This window comes from Perognathus longimembris, chromosome 22 (genome assembly GCF_023159225.1).
Source record: "Perognathus longimembris pacificus isolate PPM17 chromosome 22, ASM2315922v1, whole genome shotgun sequence".
NCBI lineage: Eukaryota > Metazoa > Chordata > Mammalia > Rodentia > Heteromyidae > Perognathus > Perognathus longimembris.
The window spans coordinates 26,255,592-26,277,768 of NC_063182.1; the positions used below are offsets into that span (position 1 = coordinate 26,255,592).

General features: G+C 36.4%; 1 protein-coding gene across 1 annotated transcript in view; it reads left to right on the top strand.

Annotated features, from left to right (window-relative positions):
* The window catches only part of LOC125339769 (leucyl and cystinyl aminopeptidase), a 75,015-nt gene that overhangs the window by 17,950 nt on the left and 34,888 nt on the right, over window positions 1-22,177 (top strand). The window contains exons 2-5 of the mRNA XM_048331006.1: window positions 10,509-11,349; window positions 18,553-18,691; window positions 19,982-20,113; window positions 21,785-21,905. Coding sequence (XP_048186963.1) covers window positions 10,509-11,349; window positions 18,553-18,691; window positions 19,982-20,113; window positions 21,785-21,905 — 1,233 coding nt within the window. The remainder of the gene's footprint in view (window positions 1-10,508; window positions 11,350-18,552; window positions 18,692-19,981; window positions 20,114-21,784; window positions 21,906-22,177) is intronic.

Here is a 22,177-nt window from a genome sequence, read left to right on the forward strand (position 1 = left end):
TTGTTAATCCTAGGGCACGCTTAGCTAGACACCTACACTACAGGTAGATTTGTAGAACAAATGACACACACCACAGATTAACTACAAAGGAAAGAAGGAGGGAAAGGGGGAGGAGGGAGGGAGGAAGGAGGAAAGGAAGGGAACAAGGGAGGAAGAGAGTAAGGGAGAGAAAGAGGGAGAGAGTAAAGGAAGAAAGATAAGACACAACTGCTTTACCATCATTAAGTCTTGTGCTTGAATGCTTGTTGACCATGGCATGTCCCTTTAAACAACATCCTTAAGAAAGGTTCAATCTTAAAATCCTAAAGTAATTTGCATTCTTGTGGTGAAGCAAATAAGTCTTCAGTCTGAATAAAACATAAAGGCATCATAACAGTGTCTCAAAAAAAAAAAAGATGGTCTGGGGATATGGCCTAGTGGCAAGAGAGCTTGCCTCGTATACATGAGGCCCTGGGTTCGATTCCCCAGCACCACATATACAGAAAATGGACAGAAGTGGCACTGTGGCTCAAGTGGCAGAGTGCTAGCCTTGAGCAAAAGGAAGCCAGGGACAGTGCTCAGGCCCTGAGTCCAAGGCCCAGGACTGGCCAAAAAAACAAAACAAAACAAAACAAAACAAAAAAAAGACAGCATATCAAAGAATACCAAAATTAGGAGGGGATGAGAATGGTTCAGGTGGTAAGAGCACCTGACTAGCAAGTGTGAGGCACTAGGTTGATAGCCCAGTACCACCCAAAGAGAAAGAAAAAAGAAAACCAATCCAAAGTATATAAGAAAATAAGTCTAGAAAGGAGCATCATGTATAGCACAAGTGGGTAACTTAGTGGTTCTTTACAGTGAGGACATGGGTTTGATTTTGTAATATACAGGTAGATACACCTATTTCGTTTTGCATCTTAGAGCCTACTATTGTTTCAGCTCAAACAACAGACATAATACAACAAACAAAAGTAGGTTGTAGTAGTAAACACAATTTGAACTCTTGCCTTTATTACCATTAGGTTTAGCAGATTCTTGGCATTCAATATTAGTTTTTTAGGTCTAGTCTGGGTTTACTCGGTGAAATTTGAATTAGTGCCTGTTGCAAATCTTGCTAAAAAGGACTTCTCTGTCTTCCTAAAGACCTTTCTTTTGTCCCTTACTTGTTTTATTTCATTGCACTGGAAAAAAAATCAATATTACACAGATCAAAAAAATTGTTTCTTAGTGGATGGTGTCTCTATTTCCAGCTTTAAAAAAGAAATCCTATATAAAATAAGACCCAGGAAAAGATATCATGTAGAAATATAAGTATAAAAATAAACTCTGAAGTCTAGACTTCTGTTTACAAAGTAGGGAAGGTATCAAAGTGTAATTTTCTTAAATTCAGCTAAACAAGAATTTTCATCAAAATTCTAATTAAGCTCGTATATCTGGAACTCTTTACGAGCCTTAGGGAATGGAAGAACATTTCATCAAACAATAGCCTATGATGTGAAGTTTGAAAAGATAAAATTTCTCTAATATCTAACTTTACTTTTGATAGATCAACCACTGTGGCTCATGCCTGTAATCTCAGCTATGAAGAAAATAGAATAGGGTGATCATGGTGCAATGTTAACCCTGGGAAAAATAAACTTCCTTTGGTATGTTACAGAATACGATACTGCTTTTATCTTAATATGTAACCACTAAAATAGATGTTAAATAAGAATTTTAAGCTGTATAAAATAGGTATCTAACGTTCTACAGTGGTATTTCTGTGGCTGGTCGTAAAAGACATCAAGAGGCATAAGCATGGGTGTTTATGGGACCCAAGAAACAACTGAAATTTCTGGGTTTTGTGATTTGTCTACAGATGTGTTACAGATGGCACGTAAGAGCCATCTTGCATGGTGAAGTTGTGAGGAAGAAAGTTTGTTTATGTATCTTGAAGGGAAGTCCTACTATATTTGGTTGAAAAGTAAATAATATGTTTATTTTCTTATGACTTTGAGGCTCCTACACTATTTAATAGCAATGAACTCATTGTTAATATTATACTTCATATGGTATCTGTTTTGGAGCTCACTATTTCCACTAGCAGTATGTTCAATTTTCATATTTCAGGTCTGAGAGTCCGCTAGTGGTGTAGGGAGAGTGAGGTGACTCATGATTCTGGAATGAATGTTTTGATTGCTGTCTGTAACCTCCATAGAATGCTGGCAGGGCACCAGTGTAATTAACACTGTACCATCTAATTATAAACAAAACTCTATATACAGCGGCTACCATGAAGCAAGCAGGTACTGAATAATCTTCCAAATTGGCAGGATTACTTCAGAATATCTGGATAATGTAAAATTTACTATAAATCAAATCTCTCTTCCTTGATTGTCCAGTAGTTACCATGGAAGGAAAAATGGATTGTAGTAATATGTGTTTAAGTCTTACTGGATTATTTTTTAGAAGTCTTATAAGCACTTCATTGAATTTCTTCTAGCCATTTTTTCCTACAAGAGAGCTATGCATCTTAAATATTATAATATGCTATTTTAGGAGGAGGAGACTTGATCAATTAATAATTGTTTTGAATTTTGTGTGTGTGTGTGTATGTGTGTGTGTGTGTGTGTGTGCGCGCGCGCGCCGGTGCTGGGGCTTGTACTCAGAGCCCACCTGCTGTCCCTGAGCTTTATTTTTTTATTTTTTTTTGCTCAAGGCAAGAGCTCTACCACTGGTATCATAGCTTCACCTAGGATTTTTGATGGCCTCTCATAGACTTTCCTGGCTTCAACCTGTGATCCTTAAATCTCAGCTTTCTGAGTATGTAGGATAGAGGCTTGACCCACTGTCTCTGGACTGGCTTGACTTTCTTTTCTCTTTTAATTTTGTTTATTTATTTTTTGTTTATGTGGTATCAAGGAATTGAACCCAGGGCTTCATGCATACTAGGTAAGCACTCTAGCACGCAGCTATACTCCCAGCCTGACTTGACTTTTAAAAAAAAGATTAGGAATTTGAAAAAAAAAGCCCTATGGGCTGAAGAGAGTGTTAAGGGATGGGATGTGACTTCAGCAGACATACATGCTTGAAAGATAGCAAGATGTTTACTTGTGTATGGTCTCACGTACTGGTCAGAAACAGCAACACTGTGTGGTTGTATTGCTTTACAGATTTATTTAAGTATGGCTGAGAGCCAAGGTCTGATTTAATTGATTTATATATAGGGTTTGGCCACTAAGTCTCTGGGATCTAGAGCAAAGGTACAAGCTGTGGAGATTCATTACATGTAGCTGTAAACTATACTAGTGCAAGATCCTTTTACGTCTGCAAAATGGCCCTACAGTTGTAATTATTTTAATGAAGTAAGATTCTTTACAGCAGATGCTTAACAATAAAGCCCTTTTTCCATTCATAAATGCATGGTCAAAATTTAAATAGCTATTTATATTAAAGGAGTTTCCTTTTTTTTTTTTTTTTTAAGGGTGTGTTTGATGACTCACACCTGTAATTTCAGCGGCAGGACCGTAGTTTGAGGCCAGTCTGGGTAAATAGTTAGCTGTATCCAGATCTCATTCAATCAATACATGAAGCATGGTGGCTCACATCTGTAATCTCAACTATCAGGGAAGCCTAAGTAGGATGATCATGGTCCGAGTTTGGCCCTGGGCAAAAATGTGAGACCCTACTTGAAAAATAACTAAAGCAAAAATGGACTTGGAGTTTGTCTCAAGTGGTAGAGCACCTGTCTAGCAAATGTGAGGCCCTGAGTTCAAACCCTAAGCAGAGAGAGAAAGGGGAAGAAGGGGGGAAGGAGGAAAGGGAAGGAGAGGGGAGGGAGGGTAGACAGGGAGGGAGGGGGAAGGAGAAAGAAAAAGGAAGAAAGAGAAGAAAGAAAGAAAGAAAGAAAGAGGGAGGGGAGGGAGGAAGGGAAGGAGGGAAGGAAAGAAGGAAGGAAAGAAAAGAGAGAACAAATGGCATAAACATTAACTACAGAGATGGATACAGGCTTTTTACTGGGGGCTATGGAACATGAGTTTTCTTAGATTCAGTGTAACTATTGTTACCACTGGCTGGGTTTGCCAGATGTTCTTGAGAGGGGTACAACTGTGAAATCGGCTTGTTAAAAAGAATCTCAGTCTCTAGCTCATGACCCAGTTCTAATTTGTTATTTTAATTAGCATAACTGGACTTTTGAGACACAAAAATTGGTCTTAGTGATTCATCAGGAATAGATAGATATATGTGGAATTTTATGCCAGTTTTTATGAGAATATGTTTTAGGAGGAAAAAGAAAATCGTTCCTGCCTTCCAGCAGCAGCTTTTGCCTTAACTTTCTGTTGTTAGTGTATTTATATTTCATTGATTTCTGCTGTTCTTTATTACATCTTTTACTTTCTTATGTTTAATTTGCTATTCTTTTCCATCTTCTTAGAGTGAATGGTTCTATCAGTAATTTTAAAGCTTTATCTAAGAACCTACAGCAACAAATTCTACACATTTTATGTGTTTTTATAATTTGTTTCAAATATTTTCATAATTCCTTGGAGTTCCTTTGGCTGATGCATTATTTAGAAGGAAGAGTGCCACCCAGATTTACTAGTAGATCACGTGTTTCCATTGTAGAAGGATTCCAAAGTTTCTAAAGGACTATTTCCTGGGTAATTACACTACTCTCTCATTGGTAGAACAGGTGCTTGGCATGCAAAGAGGCTCTGGCACCAAATAGAGATGAGAGCAATAATAAATAACAATGACAGCAGTAATATTATTTTGGTCACTTAAACTTTATTGAGGTTTATTTTATTTCAACTTGGTGACTGTTTTAATCTATTGTATTCTGCAGTTGTTGAAAATTTTTTGATGTCAAGTGGATCAAATTGATTGATATATTTGGTGGGCTCGTCTGCTATTTGCCCTGTCCATTATGAAGAGAAACATGATGCATTCTGTGATAGAGAATTTTATTTTCCTTTTGGTCAATTTTAAGCCTCCGTGACTAGATATGCATTAATATCTTACCCTGTTGGATTTCTCATGTTTGCTTATCCATAGTAAGCCTATTGTGTCTTTAAATTGTAAAGTGTAAAATTGGTTCTTGCTCTGTTTCCCCATCATGATAATCTTTGCCTTTTAATTGGAGTGTTTGATCTATTTACATTACATGTGGTTATTTACATAGGGTTAAACCCAGCATTTCGCCAATTGTTTGTTCTGTTTTTGTTTGTTTCTCCTGTACTGCTTGAGATGAATTTTGTCTGTTTACCTGAAAATGTCTTTATTCTATTCTTGTTTCTGAAAGATATTTTCACTGGTATGGAATGCCGAGTAGATAGTTTTGGTTTTTTTCCTAGAAATTTGGTCTATGTTAATCTTCTTGCTCAAACTGTTGAGAAGGTAACTCAGTGTTCTTTGAATTATTTATCTTTTGCATGTAATATACTATTTTGAGGCTTGTTTTTTGTTTTGGTTTTAGTTTTAGTTTTTTTTTTTTTGCCAGTCCTGGGCCTTGGACTCAGGGCCTGAGCACTGTCCCTGGCTACTTCTTGCTCAAGGCTAGCACTCTGCCACTTGAGCCACAGCGCCATTTCTGGCCATTTTCTGTATATGTGGTGCTGGGGAATTGAACCCAGGGCCTCATGTATAGGAGGCAAGCTCTCTTGCCACTAGGCCATATCCCCAGCCCCTTAGTTTTAGTTTTTTGTTAGGCAGGTTGGCCTCAAACTCTTAGTCCTCCTGCTTTAGCCTCCTGAATACTAGATTTACAGATATGTACTTCCATACCCAGCCTTAGACTTCTTTAAAGATTTTGTCTGTATCTTTGGTTTTAAGCAGTTTATCCAACATGTGCCTAGATTTAATTTTTATTGTGTCTGTTCTCATTGCAGTTTTCTCAATATTTTGAGTGCTCAATATGTTGGTGGTTTTCATTAAATTTAGATATCTGATATTGTGTTCTCTTTTTCTTATACCTCTTGTGTCATCTTCAAATTAGTAAATAATAATAATAATGTATCAAGTTCATAGCCTTTTCCCCTGTATCGCCATTGGGCTGCTAAAGCCATCCATTTTTTTTTTTTTTCACTTTAGCTCTTGAATCTTTCAGTCCTGCAACTTCCATTTTTCTCCTTTTTTTTCCCTTTTGCTTTCTTTTCCATTTCATTCCTTAAATTTTGTTGACAGCACTGGGGATTGAACTGGGGCCTCATGCTTGCTCAGCAGGCTCTCTACCACTGACTGAGCCACACTCTTAACACTTCGCTTCTTTTTTTTTTTTCTTTTCCTAATCTCAAGTTCTTTGCTGAGATTCCTATCTTTACACATTCTCTTCTGTAAATTAAAAACTTCAGTTTGTCCTTTGTAACATATTTACAGTAACTGCTTTAAAGATTTGGCTAAGTACAGTATCTGGGACACATTAAAGTTAATTTATAGTGACTTTTTTTTCTTTGAAGCATTTTCTTGTTTCATTCTTACATTATGTTTTAAACAATAATGAGGACACATGGTAGAGGTTTTACTTTTTTCTTTTTTTGTAGGCAGCCGAGTTTCTAGCCCATCTACAATGTAGGCTTAGTTTCATAGTTTGTCAGGTCAGGTCTCTGTGGAAGTCTGAGTGATTCTTGGGCCCTTCTAACTTAGCAACACTTACCTTCAAATTCTTCTTTTTTCCCTGTGGATTTCATTAGAGCTTAGTTTTAGCCTTTGTTAGTATGAATGTGCAGTATACTTTGCTCTAGGGTGTGACTATTCATCCTTACTGAAGTCTTTCTAGTGTTTCAAGCTGATGCCCATGGTGTTAATGAGTTTTCCTCTCGCAGGCTACCTTGCACTCTTGTATTTCCTTACATTGCTTGATCTCTAATATTTTTGCTCCATCTTAACTTCATTGCAGCCACTATTTTGTAGGTCTTGTATAATTATGTCTGCATTTGACTAAGGAGTCTTAGGAAATCGGTAAAAACTGTGTGCCCTCCCCTAGTGCTCAGTTCTCATCTCTTTGGTGCCCTGATCTCTTGTCAGCCCTAAATTACTTGAACTCCTGCTTGCCATACTACAATTGAGAGGTCATCCTAAAGCAGAGTACCACAATGGTTCTGAATATAAACTCACCTCCTCTCAAGGGTCACATTCTTACTCTTTATTTAGTATATGAAAATCATTGTAGCATTCTGTGCAGTTCAATAGTTGTTCCTAAGAGATGCCATATGTTGACACCATTTACTCTGTCTTATTGGATGAGGAAATCTTCCACAGAAATATTCATGTGTTGAAGTAAACTTTAGTAGTGACTTAATGCAGATCCCTTCTCCTTTCTTTCCTTTCCTTTTCCTGGTTCCTTTCCCCTTTCTTTTCTCCTCTCCTCTTTTCCACTCTCCTCCCATTTCCTTTCCTCCTTCCTTCTTTTTCTCTCCTCTTTTTGAGGTGGAGTCTTACTATGTTGCCCAGACTAATCTAGAATTCTTGGGGTTCAATTTATACTCTTGTCTTAGCCTCCTGAGTAGCTGGGAATACAGGTACATACATACATTGCTCACTGCTGAGAAAAGTAAATCTTGATTCCTCATGTTGAAGACTAAATAGAGTAAAGTGAACTTGGAGTGCTCATAGACTAAATCATTTTTCTGTGATATTTTGCCTCTCATCCTGTCACCCATTTACTACTTCTTTCACAAAAGTGACCAATTGGGTTAAGACTGGAAGAGGGCTAGAAGAAAAACTTTATTTGGATTTTATATCCAGGGTTATTATCTTTCAGCATCTCATCTGGACAATTAAAGGTTGTTTGTGAAAAAGCACAATATTCCAGGTGTAAAATATCCAGAAATTAAAAAAAAAACATAATAAGGAGAAAAATAAGCAGGACTTTCTGTGTTTGAAGTGTATGGCACTGCTTATAGTTAAGGTATAAACAAACAAGGTGTGTTAGCAAAAAGAACTACTGATATGTGTTTTAGTCCACGTTAGTAACTGCCTTTTAGATCCTGGTGAGATAGGATATATCTAAATGTGTAACATAACATGAGCTCTGTGACTAATGAGGAGAGATTTTCTTTGACCATGGGTTAGGAAGGTTGGGTAATTTTATGCCTGATAAGACCTAGGCAGGGGAAAAGAACCACCTTGCTTGAATTCTACACTTTTTTTTCCTAACTAACCTTCATTAAGATCAAATCTCTTTTTAATGGAAGAGAATTTTATTAGGCACATACTATAATAATTTGTCACCAGCTTAATGCAGTTTCCAGTTTGAAATTATTTAGATGATACAAATCCTGTTTTATACATGGAGCTTTTAGTTTCATATAAATATATCATAGGGGCTGGAGAAACAGAACAATGCTTTTTGTTGTTAGATCCTTATTTGAATATAGCTAGCTTTGTGTCTGCCCAGGAACACTTACTTAGATTAGGCCTAGTCTCTTAAAGATGTTTCGGCTTTTAATTTGAAAATCCTATTTCATTTTCTCAGAAAATAGGATGGCTACCTGTGGGGAGTTAGCTCCTTTTAATTCAAGTTGTTCAATGTGTTATTTGTCATGGCTTTTTGTACGGACTTGTAAATTGCAGTCAGCCCTCAATCTCTTACCAGCACGGTCTGTACATGTCCCTGGCCTCTTACCACTTCCTCCCTATATTTGTAAAACCAGAGCAATCATTTTTTTTCTGCTTTAAACTTTTTCATTTACTTTTACTTATAATAAAATGTAACATTTTCTACTCTTTCAACCTGGACTGATAATATTTCTGAATATGTTTATGAAATTGCATTGTCTGACAAATTCCACGTAGGCTTTGTGAGTTTCTTAGTCATCTGTTGTCTATGGAGTTATTGCCCCCTGTTTCTCCTACGTGTCACCTGTCCTGTATTAGTCTCAAGCCACCTTTGTCTACCCCAAAATTGCCTGTGGCTCTGGGCAAACAATCTTGTTTTTCCTGTCTCAGAGAACACTTTCTGCTTTTCCACCCTTGTAGGTTTGACTTTTCTCTTTTTCACCTCCAGGCTCAGGAGAAGTATGCCTACCGTCATGATGATTAATCCATCTCTTGGAGTTTTTGTGATCTGTCTCATCTTTCTGAAATTTATTCCATTGCCCCTCTCTTATACACCTACATTTTTATCTTTCTTTGCTTTTTCACTATAGAAACACATATTTAATTTGTTCCCATGTTAAAACAAACAAAACAACAAAAGGAGTTTTCTGCAGAGTATACTCTTCGTTTAGCCCTATGATTTCCCTTAGTCATTCTTTCTTTGGAAAACTAGAATGTGGATCCTACCTCTGGCTTCCCCAGAACATACCTGATGAAAATCACTGATTCCTTGCTTGCTAAATGCAGGCACTTCTCTAAGCCTCATTTTACTGACCTTTCTAAGTTAACTACTTCCTTAGGAAAGTTTACTTTTTGTTTCTGGGATCCTCCTGATTGTCCCACTGCTAGTCCATTATTTCTTAGTCTCCCTTGTCACCCTCCTTTTTTGTGGCCCTCTTACAGTGCAGATGCCCTCCACTCTTGTCTGCCTTTCAGTAGTTTGACCATCTTCATGGTTTAAGATAGTAAATGCCAGTTATTTAGAATCTTTCATCTTCCAAGACCCCTCTTCTGAGTCCCAGACTAATATGTCACCCTTATGACAATCCTACATATTTGTAAGGTTGCCCACATTTATAGATGAAGAAATTGAGGTTAACTGGTAACCTGTTTGAGAGTAGTCAGTAGTAAAGTCAGGACTTAAACATCCATCTAAAATCAAGTCTTCAACTTTGCCTTATGCCATTAATGAAATACTTCTACCCAAATATCAGACAAGTATATTAATATAGCCCATTCAGAATGCCATTTCAGAATCCTATTCTTGAGAGAAAGAGAGAAAAATAAAAGAAAATTTGTATTTTTATTTTCTATGAATGACTTTGCTTCTCACAGTTTTTCAAACCAGAGTGTGTATAGGGATTGACCTGGATTTCCTGCTATCTCTGCTGCTTTGCTCTAATGGTCTATCTGGCCTAAGAAAGTTTTGATTCCTGTGTGCTCTACCTCTCTAACACATCTAACTTATCAGTCATTTCCTCTTCACTTCCACTACTGTTGTAGTTGAGAACTTAATTCTACCCCTTATAAGAATTTATTTGGAGTTTAAAAACAGTTCTTTAAAAAACTCAAATATCTTCTAATAATGAAGTTTATGACAGCCAAAACACAATACATAGAAATAAACTAGAAGGTTGTTGATTAGGAGTGCAATAAGGAAATTAGTAGGTAGATAATCTCAGCTGTTTCTTTTTGCTATTAGTTTGTTTATTTAGCGTTTTGATTTCATGACTGTGCTATATCTACCTTTATTTATGCTTGCGTTTTTAATGGTTGATTCTTCAATTTTGTAGCTCTGAGATGGGACTATAAGTCGTGTGATTTATGGAATCTTAAATCTTTGGACTTTATTATTTTAAGAAGTCTTAGACTGAATTTGATCTTTCCAGAAGACATTGTGTTACTGTTTTTTCCCCCTAATTCTGAACCTTGCCCTTTTGTTTTGATTTTTTTAGATCGACTTCAGCTCCCCAGGAACATGATTGAAAACAGCATGTTTGAGGAAGAACCAGATGTGGTGGATTTAGCCAAAGAGCCTTGTTTACATCCTCTAGAACCTGATGAGGTGGAATATGAGCCACGGGGCTCACGACTGCTGGTGCGGGGTCTTGGTGAACATGAGATGGATGAAGATGAAGAGGATTATGAATCATCTGCAAAACTACTGGGCATGTCCTTCATGAACAGAAGCTCAGGCCTTCGGAACAGTGCAGCTGGCTACAGGCAGAATACAGATGGGGCTTGTTCGGTACCTTCTACCAGGACCTTGGTGGTCTGTGCTTTTGTCATTGTAGTTGCTGTCTCTGTGATCATGGTGATTTATCTGCTGCCTAGATGTACTTTTACCAAAGAAGGCTGCCATAAAAAAAACCAGTCAATCAGACTCATACAGCCACTTGCAACAAATGGGAAATTGTTTCCATGGGCACAAATTAGACTTCCTACTGCCATTATGCCGCAACGTTATGAACTTAACCTGCACCCAAACCTGACCTCTATGACATTCAAGGGTTCTGTGACAATTTCACTTCAGGCTCTTCAGGCCACCTGGAATGTCATTCTTCATAGCACAGGACATAATATTTCAAAAGTGACTTTCATGTCAGCAGTTTCAAACCAAGAAAAACAAGTTGAACTCCTGGAATATCCGTATCATGAACAAATCGCCATTGTTTCTTCTGAAGCCCTTCTAGCAGGGCATAATTATACCTTGAAGATCGAGTATTCAGCAAATATCTCTAGTTCTTACTATGGGTTTTATGGCATCACTTACAAAGATGAAAGTAATGAGAAAAAGTATGTAGCTCTCTTCAGTGATTCTTGTTTGATGCTGGGTGATGACTTTTGTGAGATAGATATATGATATATATGATTATATATGATAAATATGATATATACATATCATACAGATGATACATACATACATATGTATGATATGTATATATCATTGCTCATGTCAGAGACATTCAATACATATTTTTAAGTTTAGAAAGTTATGTGAAAAATGTTTTTCTTAGGTAAAGCTTAGGGCTTGTAAATCATGGTGAAATGGAAGTAGGTTCTGTTGGTTGAAGGAAATAGATGAAGAGTCTAGGAATTATGTGTTTTATTACAATAACTCAAGTTATCTTGAGCTGTACTATTTAATGAGACAAATCTAATTTTCTATAACTCTTTGGAATGTCCATCAGTAATGGGCATTGATTATTCTTTATAACCTACTTTCCTAATGTGTAGAACTTTTAGGAAGTATTTATGAGCAAGAAAGAGAGCACGAAGGTGGAAGGCCTGCACATAACATTTTTAGTATCCTTAATCTTTACTGGTTCACTTCTTTAAAAAAAAGTTTGATTGTTTAATTTCTCATGGAAGCTTTGAAAGAGTCCAAGAGAAACTAAACTGGTCACAAGAAAGTGAGATAAAATTTAAAAGTATTCAGTACATAATATTAGTATTTGTAGCATATAGCTGGGATTTTTAGAAAGATGCACTGCACACTATGTTGCTTGTAAATTGTATTACCCATTCTTTTATTGAAAAAGGTCTGTTTATCTCTGCTTTATGCAATTGGAGCATTCTTTCTCATCATACTATGTAAGCCAGGATGTGAATTAGTGATATTCATGATTCAGTTAATGTATGTTAAATGTTTTAAGAGAAACATAGAAGACTGTGAGTGTGTTCGAGTATTGTCTCTTTGCCTTTTGAGTACAAGCCCTAAATTCAATCTCCAGTAATTCCAAAAGAGAGAAGAGAGAGGAGAAAGAAAGAAAAGGAGAGAAGAGCTTGGGGAAGGAAGGGAAAAGAAAAATACGTAGAAAAGAATATCTTATATCAATTTTAAGGAAACTGCTTCTTTTTAAGTGGGGAAAGAGTAAAATCTGTAGTTCTATTCACATGGTAGTTTGTTGTTTTTATTGTTTCAGACACTTAGGTTTTTTTTTTTTTTTTTTGGCCAGTCCTGGGCCTTGGACTCAGGGCCTGAGCACTGTCCCTGGCTTCTTCCCGCTCAAGGCTAGCACTCTGCCACTTGAGCCACAGCGCCGCTTCTGGCCGTTTTCTGCATATGTGGTGCTGGGGAATCGAACCTAGGGCCTCGTGTATCCGAGGCAGGCACTCTTGCCACTAGGCTATATCCCCAGCCCTGACACTTAGGTTTTTTAAGTCCATTGAAAGAAATAAAATTTTCTTTTTTAGAAATACAGCAAGCCTGGAGTAAATAGAACAAGTCAATATATTTTTTCTGAGATGTGGATCTAATTAGTTATAGAATGGACTTTTCTAACTTTTTTATTTTTTAAGTGGTTTAAAGCAGACCCATCAGGCTTATGTGAAAGCAAAAGAATTAGCATAAAACAGTGTCCTAGTCCAATGAGAGATCCTGAATGAAGCCTGGTGCTCTGGCCCCTCTTCCTCTCCTCATCCTCTTCCTCCAGCCCTCTTCCCCTTCTTCCCAACTTTTCTAACTTTTGTCAACCTTTTTCTTCTTTTTTACTATTTTTGAATGTTAAATTAACATAGTATAAAAAGAGAACAGCGTAAATAAACTGAATTCACATATTACAATAGCTAGGTAATGATAGAATGAGCCAGACACAAACTGTTCTGAAAATTCTCTTTTCAGCCTACTTCCGATAGAAATATTCAGGCTCTTTTTCCTCCTGTACGTAGTTTGATGCTTTGTCTATACCATATATAGTAGAAAAACAAATTCTTTAGCCACCTAGAAACAGTTTATAAAACTCTCGAAGTTTTAATTTTCTTTGCCAGACATGCTAATGTTAAAATGACAGCTATAAATTAAAGCTATATAGACAATAGGCATAAGTAATACACAGCATGTTAAGAATACTACACTTACTGAATATTTTTTTAATTACGGTACTTTCTTAATTCCTGTATGCTTTGCAGTAGAATAATAGGGATTTTGTCTTCTTAGAAAAGATGACATAACATGTAAGAGTGTAACACAAATAAGATAATTTATAATATACATGTATTTCAACAGCAGCCTGGGACATCTTGGTTCTGAAATGAAAATCGGAAGTACAATTCTAGGAAATGGTTATTTTAGGGAAAAAAATGAAGTAAATCAAACTCTTAGGAGCTTTGAATCTCAAAATTATCTATTTACTATAATACAGGTGATTTAAAAAATTGCAGTGTGAAGATTATAACAATAACCAGTTAATTTCTTCTTTACTACGTTTTACGACATACTAATATGTATGTATGTAGTATTGACATTTACTAGATGCCAGTAATGGAAAAACTTATTTTCCCTTACCAGAAAAATAATGATGGTTTGATAATGAAAGAATTTTGAATGAAGTCTAACAAAATTCACCTGTTCTACCTGTACTGAATGTTTTTAGGTATATTAGTGCTCCGGATGTATCTTCACTAACAAACATTTAACTCCAAAAGCAGCAGTCATTTATACTTTTACTATTTCTAAAGTATTAAGAAGCACTACAGTGCTAAATGGACTGCTTGGGAATAAAGTCTTACCTTTTAAAGGAGATTGAGAAACATCAAATTCGAATAATTACCTGTCTTGTAGTATTAAATTGGACATCTATTTTTTTTACATAAGTTTGATAGTTTTACTCATGACTTGAACTTGAAAAGTCTGGTCATATTTTCTTCAAGTTTTACTACTACCTTGTAAGAATATCTAGATAAGTAGTTTTAATATTTCCTTTTTGTAAAATATTTATTAATAGGATAAATGGCATGCTATCTCTGTATTTCGGTTCTTGTATGATATCTGAAATTGAGCACAAATTTGAGATTGCAGTGACATCTTGGGAGTTCTTATCCTTAGTCCTTTTTCTATAATTCCCATCATCCTAGGAAATACAGAATATACACGAAAACAGTCACCTTGTGTACAAACAGACCCTAAGTGAGCTCTCTAGCCATCTCATCCAATCATATTATTGCCCCCAATCCTTGAACCTGGTACTAGCCAATAGGAAGAATGGATGTTTGTGTATGAGAGTAAAGTAATTTGGCATAGCCACATTCTGACTCTTACTGTGAACTGGATTGAGTTGTGGAACATACTAGAAAAATGGATTATTATTCCCTACAATTAAGAAATGGAGTATAATAGATGATATTTAAAGCCTTAAGTTAGTTTGTGAAACTGCTATTACAAGCAGAATATAAGTTTATTAGTCTGCCTGTTAGAGTAAAATAAGGGCCTCACATTATTGTATATATTGGTAGAAGATAAAAGTTGAGAAGGTTATAATTTTACCTTTTAGGATGTCTGAAAACTATTCCTTCTAAGCAATTCTTAATTCTATGAATTTTTTGTCATTTTCTTACTTGAAATTTTGTGTATTCCTATTAGGTAAGTTTTTATTCTGATATTTAAACCAGAAAACAAAGTAATTAGGAGATTCTGCATTGTACACTTTGCATTGATACTGAAAAAGGTCTATGCAAAGTAGTAAGGATATTTTACCTACTTTCCACACTTCTGCTGACCTATTTCTATGTATATTATTGTTTATTATTGTTATTTGGCATTACTCGGGTTTGGATTCAGTGTTTGATGCTTACTAGGCAGGTACTCCACCACTCCATGCCTCTAGGCCTCTCGCAGGCCTTTTTGCTTTCATAATTTTTTTAATAGGGTCATAGCTAAAATGCCAGGCATGAACCACTATGCCAAATTATTATTGGTTGAATAGGAGTCTTGAAAACTTTTTTTCCTAACTTAGCCTTGAACTATAATTCTCCTAATGTCAGTTTCCCCAAGTAGTTAGATTTTTAGGTGTGAACCACTGCGGGCAGATGATCATGTTAGTCTTTTGTTTAAAACTCTTAACAGTTTCTTATTTTTAACACAGTTTCACTCAGGATCTAGTTATTGGGCTTCTGGTTTTTCTTATGCCATTATCTGCCATATTGAACTTCAGGTGCATTTTCCTAATGTCTGAAGATAATAATAGCTAGTGTTTGCTGGGAACAAAAGAGCTAGAAACCGCTTTTAAAGCATTTGATATGCAAAATAATTTACCCTTCCTAACTCACAAAGAAGCAAGTATTAATATTATATCATGTGGAGCTCATATCCAAGGTTGTTTTAACTATAGAGGCCAAATACCTAGCCACCATGATGTCCTGCTTCTCTAGCTTATATTTCTTTTCCTCCCTACATTGTTATCACCAGTGCTCATTTTCTTACCTGACTCCCAGCAAATTCATAATTGGCTTGAGCACTATTGCAGAAGAAGGAGCTGAAAGTAAAAGGAAATGTACTCATTACCTGATTGAGGAAACTCTGTCCCCTCTATACATCACCTTTACAATATTTTTTTAAACACAAAAAAACCAAAAAACTAATTTTTGTTAGCAAACTAACTGTACAGAAGTTTCATTGTGAACTTTTTAAAATATGCACACAGTATACTTTCATCAAACTCACCCCACTCATATCATTCTATGTTGACACCCTTTCTCCACTTTTAATGTTTTGTTGGTTGGTTGTGGGGCTTGAACTTGGGGCCTGGATACTGTCCCTGAGCTTTTGTGCTCAAGTCTAGTTCTCTACCACTTGAACCACAGCTTCACTTTCAGTTTTCTGATGGTTAACTGGTGGAAAGAGTCTCAAGGACTTTCTTGACTGATCTGGCTTTGAACTGCAATCCTCTGATCTCAGACTCCTAAGTAGCTAGTATTACAGGCTTGAGCCACCAGCACCTGGATTCCTTCTGATCGTTTTTAAAGGATTTCATTATGCTATTTTTACACACACACACACACACACACAACTTGTATAATATTCAGGCCCCTGTTGCCCTCTTTTTCTCCTTTCCCCCAAGCCCCTTTCATAGTTATGTCATATTATTTTTCAAAGTCTAGAATTGGCAGTTGTTTTTTTTTTTTTTTTTGGCCAGTCCTGGGCCTGAGCACTGTCCCTGGCTTCTTTCCCTGGCTTCTTCCCGCTCAAGGCTAGCACTCTGCCACTTGAGCCACAGCGCCGCTTCTGGCCGTTTTCTGTATATGTGGTGCTGGGGAACCGAACCTAGGGCCTCGTGTATCCGAGGCAGGCACTCTTGCCACTAGGCTATATCCCAGCCCCTAGAATTGGCAGTTTTGAAAGCAAATATACAATAGAATATGAAAGAATATGAATAGTTGTCAGATATTCAGCCTAGATTCGAGAGATTCTAAGTATCAAGAAAGAACTTGCTTAAAGAATTTTTGAGAAATCGGGGCTAGGAATGTGGCTTAGTGGTAGAGTGCTTGCCTAGCATGAGGCTCTGGGTTTGATTCCATGGTACCACATAAAATCAATTTAAAAAATAATTTTTGAGGGGCTGGGGATATAGCCTAGTGGCAAGAGTGCCTGCCTCGGATACAGGAGGCCCTAGGTTCGATTCCCCAGCACCACATATACAGAAAACGGCCAGAAGTGGCGCTGTGGCTCAAGTGGCAGAGTGCTAGCCTTGAGCAGGAAGAAGCCAGGGACAGTGCTCAGGCCCTGAGTCCAAGGCCCAGGACTGGCCAAAAAAAAAAAAATAATAATAATTTTTGAGAAATAGATATTGAATTTCTTAACAGTAATTTAAGGTTTTGTTTGTTGTGTTTATCCATAGTTTATTTTTGTATGAATAATAGGGCATGATCAAATTTCATACCTTGGTTTTATTCTGTTTACAGAAGAATATTTAGGGGTGGGGTCAAGATATGGAATGATAGAAATGTAATAAGTTTAAATTGTTTTATGTGTATTGATTGTTACCCTTTCTTATTATTTACTTAAGAGAAACATTATTTGAGCTCATCCTTACCAGAGAAAGTACAGTAATTTCAAGTGTAGAAGACTTGAAGCTTTGTAGTACTTATAGTAAAATCTCTATCATGCTCTTGATATGGTATACAAGTAGATTTTAATTAAAATATTGATTTTGGTATCCAATCCTATCAAAATCACAACGTGAAAGTAAGGAAAATGTGATAAAGGTCACAGATTTGCCCAAAGTCACTTGACTGGTAAATTGTAGAGTTGAAGTCTTCAGACCTTAAGCCTATACATTTTCTCTTCTATTTGTCGTCTCCAACAGTAAAAACTGAGCCCTGAATAGGAAGGTCTGACACATCTAATGTGGTTTTTAAAGGTATACAACATGGCCTAGTTTTCCAAAATATGAGTTTCAGTACAAGAGAGCTGCACTTTGCCTAACTACTCTATGGCTGTGTTTGGATGATCTCTCATGTGGAGATTTGCTTTTGCTCTCTCCTTAATGGAAAGAGCCCCACATTTCCCTTTTTTTAATTTTTTTTTTTACTTTTCTTCTGACCTGTAATTGCAAACTTTTATATGTGTCACAATTGTAAGTTATCACTGTGTAATGGGAGAGGGAAATTGTTTTATTCATCTCTGAATAGAATTGAGGAGAATAGAATCATATAGGACACTTGGGATTTTTTGCTCTTTGTGAACGTGCAGGTTGTAGATTTGAGAGTTTGAAGCCGGTGTCTGTTCACAAGATTAACAACAATTAATGAAAACCTTTCTTACTCTACTCAAAAGAAACCTTTTTAAGGTATCACTGGTCAGCTGCAACCTACCTTTGTGATTTAAAATGCAACCACACTGTACAGCCACTACCGTGCCCGAATATATATTACTCACTTGTGTTGCCAACTCTTTCTGGCGGGCACTCTTTTTTTTCTCTACCTTTTCAAACTCTCCTCAAGTTTTAAGACCTTCTACCGACTGTGTGCCAAGTGTCATCAACCTCTAGTTAGAATTTGTTTCCCTTCCTTCATGTGCACTGCTCTGTTTCACTGTTAGGATATTGTTTGCAGCCTCACATATGTTTCTGTCCTTTCTGTAGACTGTCGCCTCCCAGCCGGTTGTGGATCCTTTAATGACTGAGATTTTATTTTATTTATCTTAATGTCTCTAGTACTTGGCAAGGTGCCTTGAATTGAAGGTGTTCATTAACTATTGGATTGAATTTGCATTTGTTGTAGGTACTTTGCAGCAACTCAATTTGAACCCCTGGCAGCAAGATCTGCTTTTCCTTGTTTTGATGAACCAGCATTTAAGGCCACATTTATCATCAGGATTATAAGGGAAGAGCAATACACTGCTTTATCAAATATGCCTAAGGTATTGTTCTGTTCTTTGACGGTAAAATGGTTGAGTTGGCTCTCTTTCTGTAAGAACTGTTGAATTTTTTTTTTAACCAGACATCTACTGGGAATGATTAGAATCATACAAATGAATTATTTCTTAAAGTATTTGAATCAACATTAAATAAAGGGGTGGGTTGGAATTGATTGGGAAGTCAGCCTGAGAGGAACATTTAAGAGAAGACAGAGACCTGCTGGACTGGGAAAGTATTAGTAGGAAGTGTAAAGTGAGTACTATGTACTACTAAACCTCTGCAAATAGTAATACTATGAACTAGTCCAACACTAGAGTGATATTTTCTGGTATGGTAAGTTTCTTATTTTAAATAGTGTTATACAGCAAAATCTTGTTTGTGTTATTGTAGTAAATGAAAATTTTACATTCTTATAATTTGGAGGTTGAGAACAAGAACAGAATCCTCTTGAGTATTAACTCTCTGTGGAAGACAGAGAGGGTGTCACCAAGCTGAGTAGTTTTCATCCTAACAGAACCAAGAGTTCCTTTTTTGTCTCACACCCCTGAGTGGCTGTATGTGTAGCAAGATGGAAGCCTTCTGGACTCATAACTCATGTAGTGAGGGGAAAGGAGCAACCAAGCCCAGCAGGCCATGAATCAGCCCAAAGAAAGAGCAGACACCATTATAACCTTAACCAGGACAGTACTCCCAAAGCTCCCACTCTTCTATGAGCCAGCAGTATACTGTAATTGTTCTCTAAAAGAAATGAACATCTGCTGGCCTAGTGTCCCAACACATACTCATGGTTGGAAAATACTTCAAGTTGCCACCATTCCTTTATCTTGTTTTTTACTGCTGACTTACCTAGTGACATTCCACTTTTGACCTCAATAAGCTTTCCTAGGGATTCTTAACATGGTTCTTTGTGAAGCATTTTCAGATAATTTAGAGGAATGTCCAGGTATATATCTCCTTAAACTGGAATTTTCCTGGGTTATAGGGGAGTATCCGGCCTTTGGTGAAATTTTAAATAGGACAAACAGAACAATTTACTATCTGTGGCTCATATTTATTCATGGCTACATTGGGGCCAAACTCTCAAGGATTTCTACTGTATTTAGTATGTCCTTATGATGAAAGATGGTAGAAACAAATGGAAACTTAAGGCGCATCCTCTCTTCAAAAACTTACGATGAGGAAGTAAAATATACCACCTATTTCCTATGTGAAGTTTTACTTTCTCAGTGTATTTGTCATTGTCACTTATTACTGCAGCTGCAGAACTGTGGTCTTTCTCTTTTTGTTTGTAGAAGTCCTCAGTCCATATGGAAAATGGACTTGTTCAGGATGAATTTTGTGAGAGTGTGAAGATGAGTACTTACCTAGTTGCTTTCATTTTGGGGGAGATGAAGAACCTGAGTCAGGATGTGAATGGAACCCTGGTATGTTGATGTAGTAACTATCATAAATCCTGTTTCATGGAACACTGAAAGTATTTTTTGCTTGAATAATTCCTGGTGGTTGCCTTAGGAAGAAAATCATATTCTGACCATATTCTGACATTAAATTTTAAAATTTAACTTCAGTTACTCAGTGTCATTAGCCATATTTCAAGTGTTAAGAATAGTATTCACGTAGCCAGTGGCTACTATATCTGGTATGTTGTAAAAACTACATGAGTCCTCTTTGAAAAAGCAGGATATGGATAATAGGGTTTACTTAGGTGTTCTAGCCTGCGCTCAGCCTGAGTGGGGCCTTGAGTTCAATCTGTACTGTAAGTAAAAGGAGGGAGGGAAAGAGAGAAAGTGGAGGGGGAGAGATTGCCGACTGAGCAGTGGAGAATGAATGAGATCATTTAACTCAAGGCTCTAGCTATCTGTATCTTGTCAAAGTTGGCCATTTCTTCAAATGAGTCTTGTCTGTTGTTCTTCCTGCATATCTGTACCTGCCAATGCCTATCTCTAACTGATGATTTGATTGGATTTTTAATTTCATTAGAACTCTAATAATTTATTCTTTTCACATACTGATGATATAGAAGTAAAAACAATTCTTCCCTTTCCTCTATCCATCTCTCTTTTTTTCTTTGTTTACTTTTTTACTGATCCTATTATTCATAGAATAAGCAAGATAATAAGTGTAAGAAATGGATGGTTTATCTCTTGTGAGAACTTAAAGGACAAGTTCTTTGAAGAAGAGAAAAATAAATAAGTGTAAAAGAAGGACAAACTACCTTTATGTTAATCATTGTATTCCAGAAATAGGAATAGATGAATCATTTGATCAAATTTCAGTTTTGTTTATAGTTATATCATTTAACCCCAAAAGAGGGAAAGAATATTTCCCTATTTAAGTAATGGGGGTGATTTTTCCCTAAGCATGTATCTGGAATGTGTGGATGAAAGCAATCATAAATCTGTTGCTCCTTTAGCTGGTTTTAGTTACTGTGTGTCATTCAAAGTGCAGGCCTTTCACTGCATAATTTTTTAAAAACTAGAACTTGATTTACAAAAATAAACAAACAACTTAAATATAAAAGCTTTCCCAGCCCTGTAAGAAAAAAATAAGTATGGTTGGCAATGCTTGCTGAAAAAATGTACATTGATGAATAATCAGTTTTTCTCTAATGCAGTTTCAATAAATGTATAGCTTCTGTCTCATATATTAACTTTAGGTTTCCCTATGTTAGTGCCTACTAGATGCCAGTTACTCTCATAGGTGTGGAAAGGATAAAACTTCAGTGTTAGCATCCAAATAGCTCACTGTCTTCCTCACTCCTAAGAACAGCTGTATATAAGGGCTGAGTAATCATATCACAAAAGTAGATGGGGGAGGTGCTTATAAATTGCTATAAGATAACTAGTTAATTTGAGATATCATGGTAGCTTTAAGAAAACAAAAGTTAGTACTTTTTGGTTTTTGTATTGAACATTATTGTATGGGTGGAAAGGACTTGCTAGACATTGTAGCATCTGAAACAACTATAAGCAAGAGTTTTGTCTTAAAAAAACTTCATATAACTGTGCATTTCCCAAGTATGAGAATGTTGAGAGTGCCTTTGTGAATATGTTGGCATTTTCATTATACCTGCCCTTACATCATCTTTCCTTTAGGTTTCTATATATGTTGTACCAGAAAAGATTGGTGAAGTTCATCATGCCTTGGAAACAGCTGTGAAACTTCTTCAGTTTTTTCATGACTACTTTGAAATTCAGTACCCACTTAAGAAGTTGGGTAAGAACCAGACAGTGTCTTTGGTTTATGTTATAATTTGGTGGAGCTGTCATATCTTACAAATATTTTGTAAAAAGAGTTCAAGAGCAAAATCAAGAGACTTTGTTAATGTTTAAAACAACTTTTATAAGTGTTGAGATTGCTCAGATTCCATCAATGTATCTGGTTTAGTTATTAAAATACTTAGAAGTTTTAGGGGCTATCATGAAAGTACTATGCATAAGTGAAAATTTCTAAGAAGTTCCTGGTTCAACTAACTGAAAACACATAAT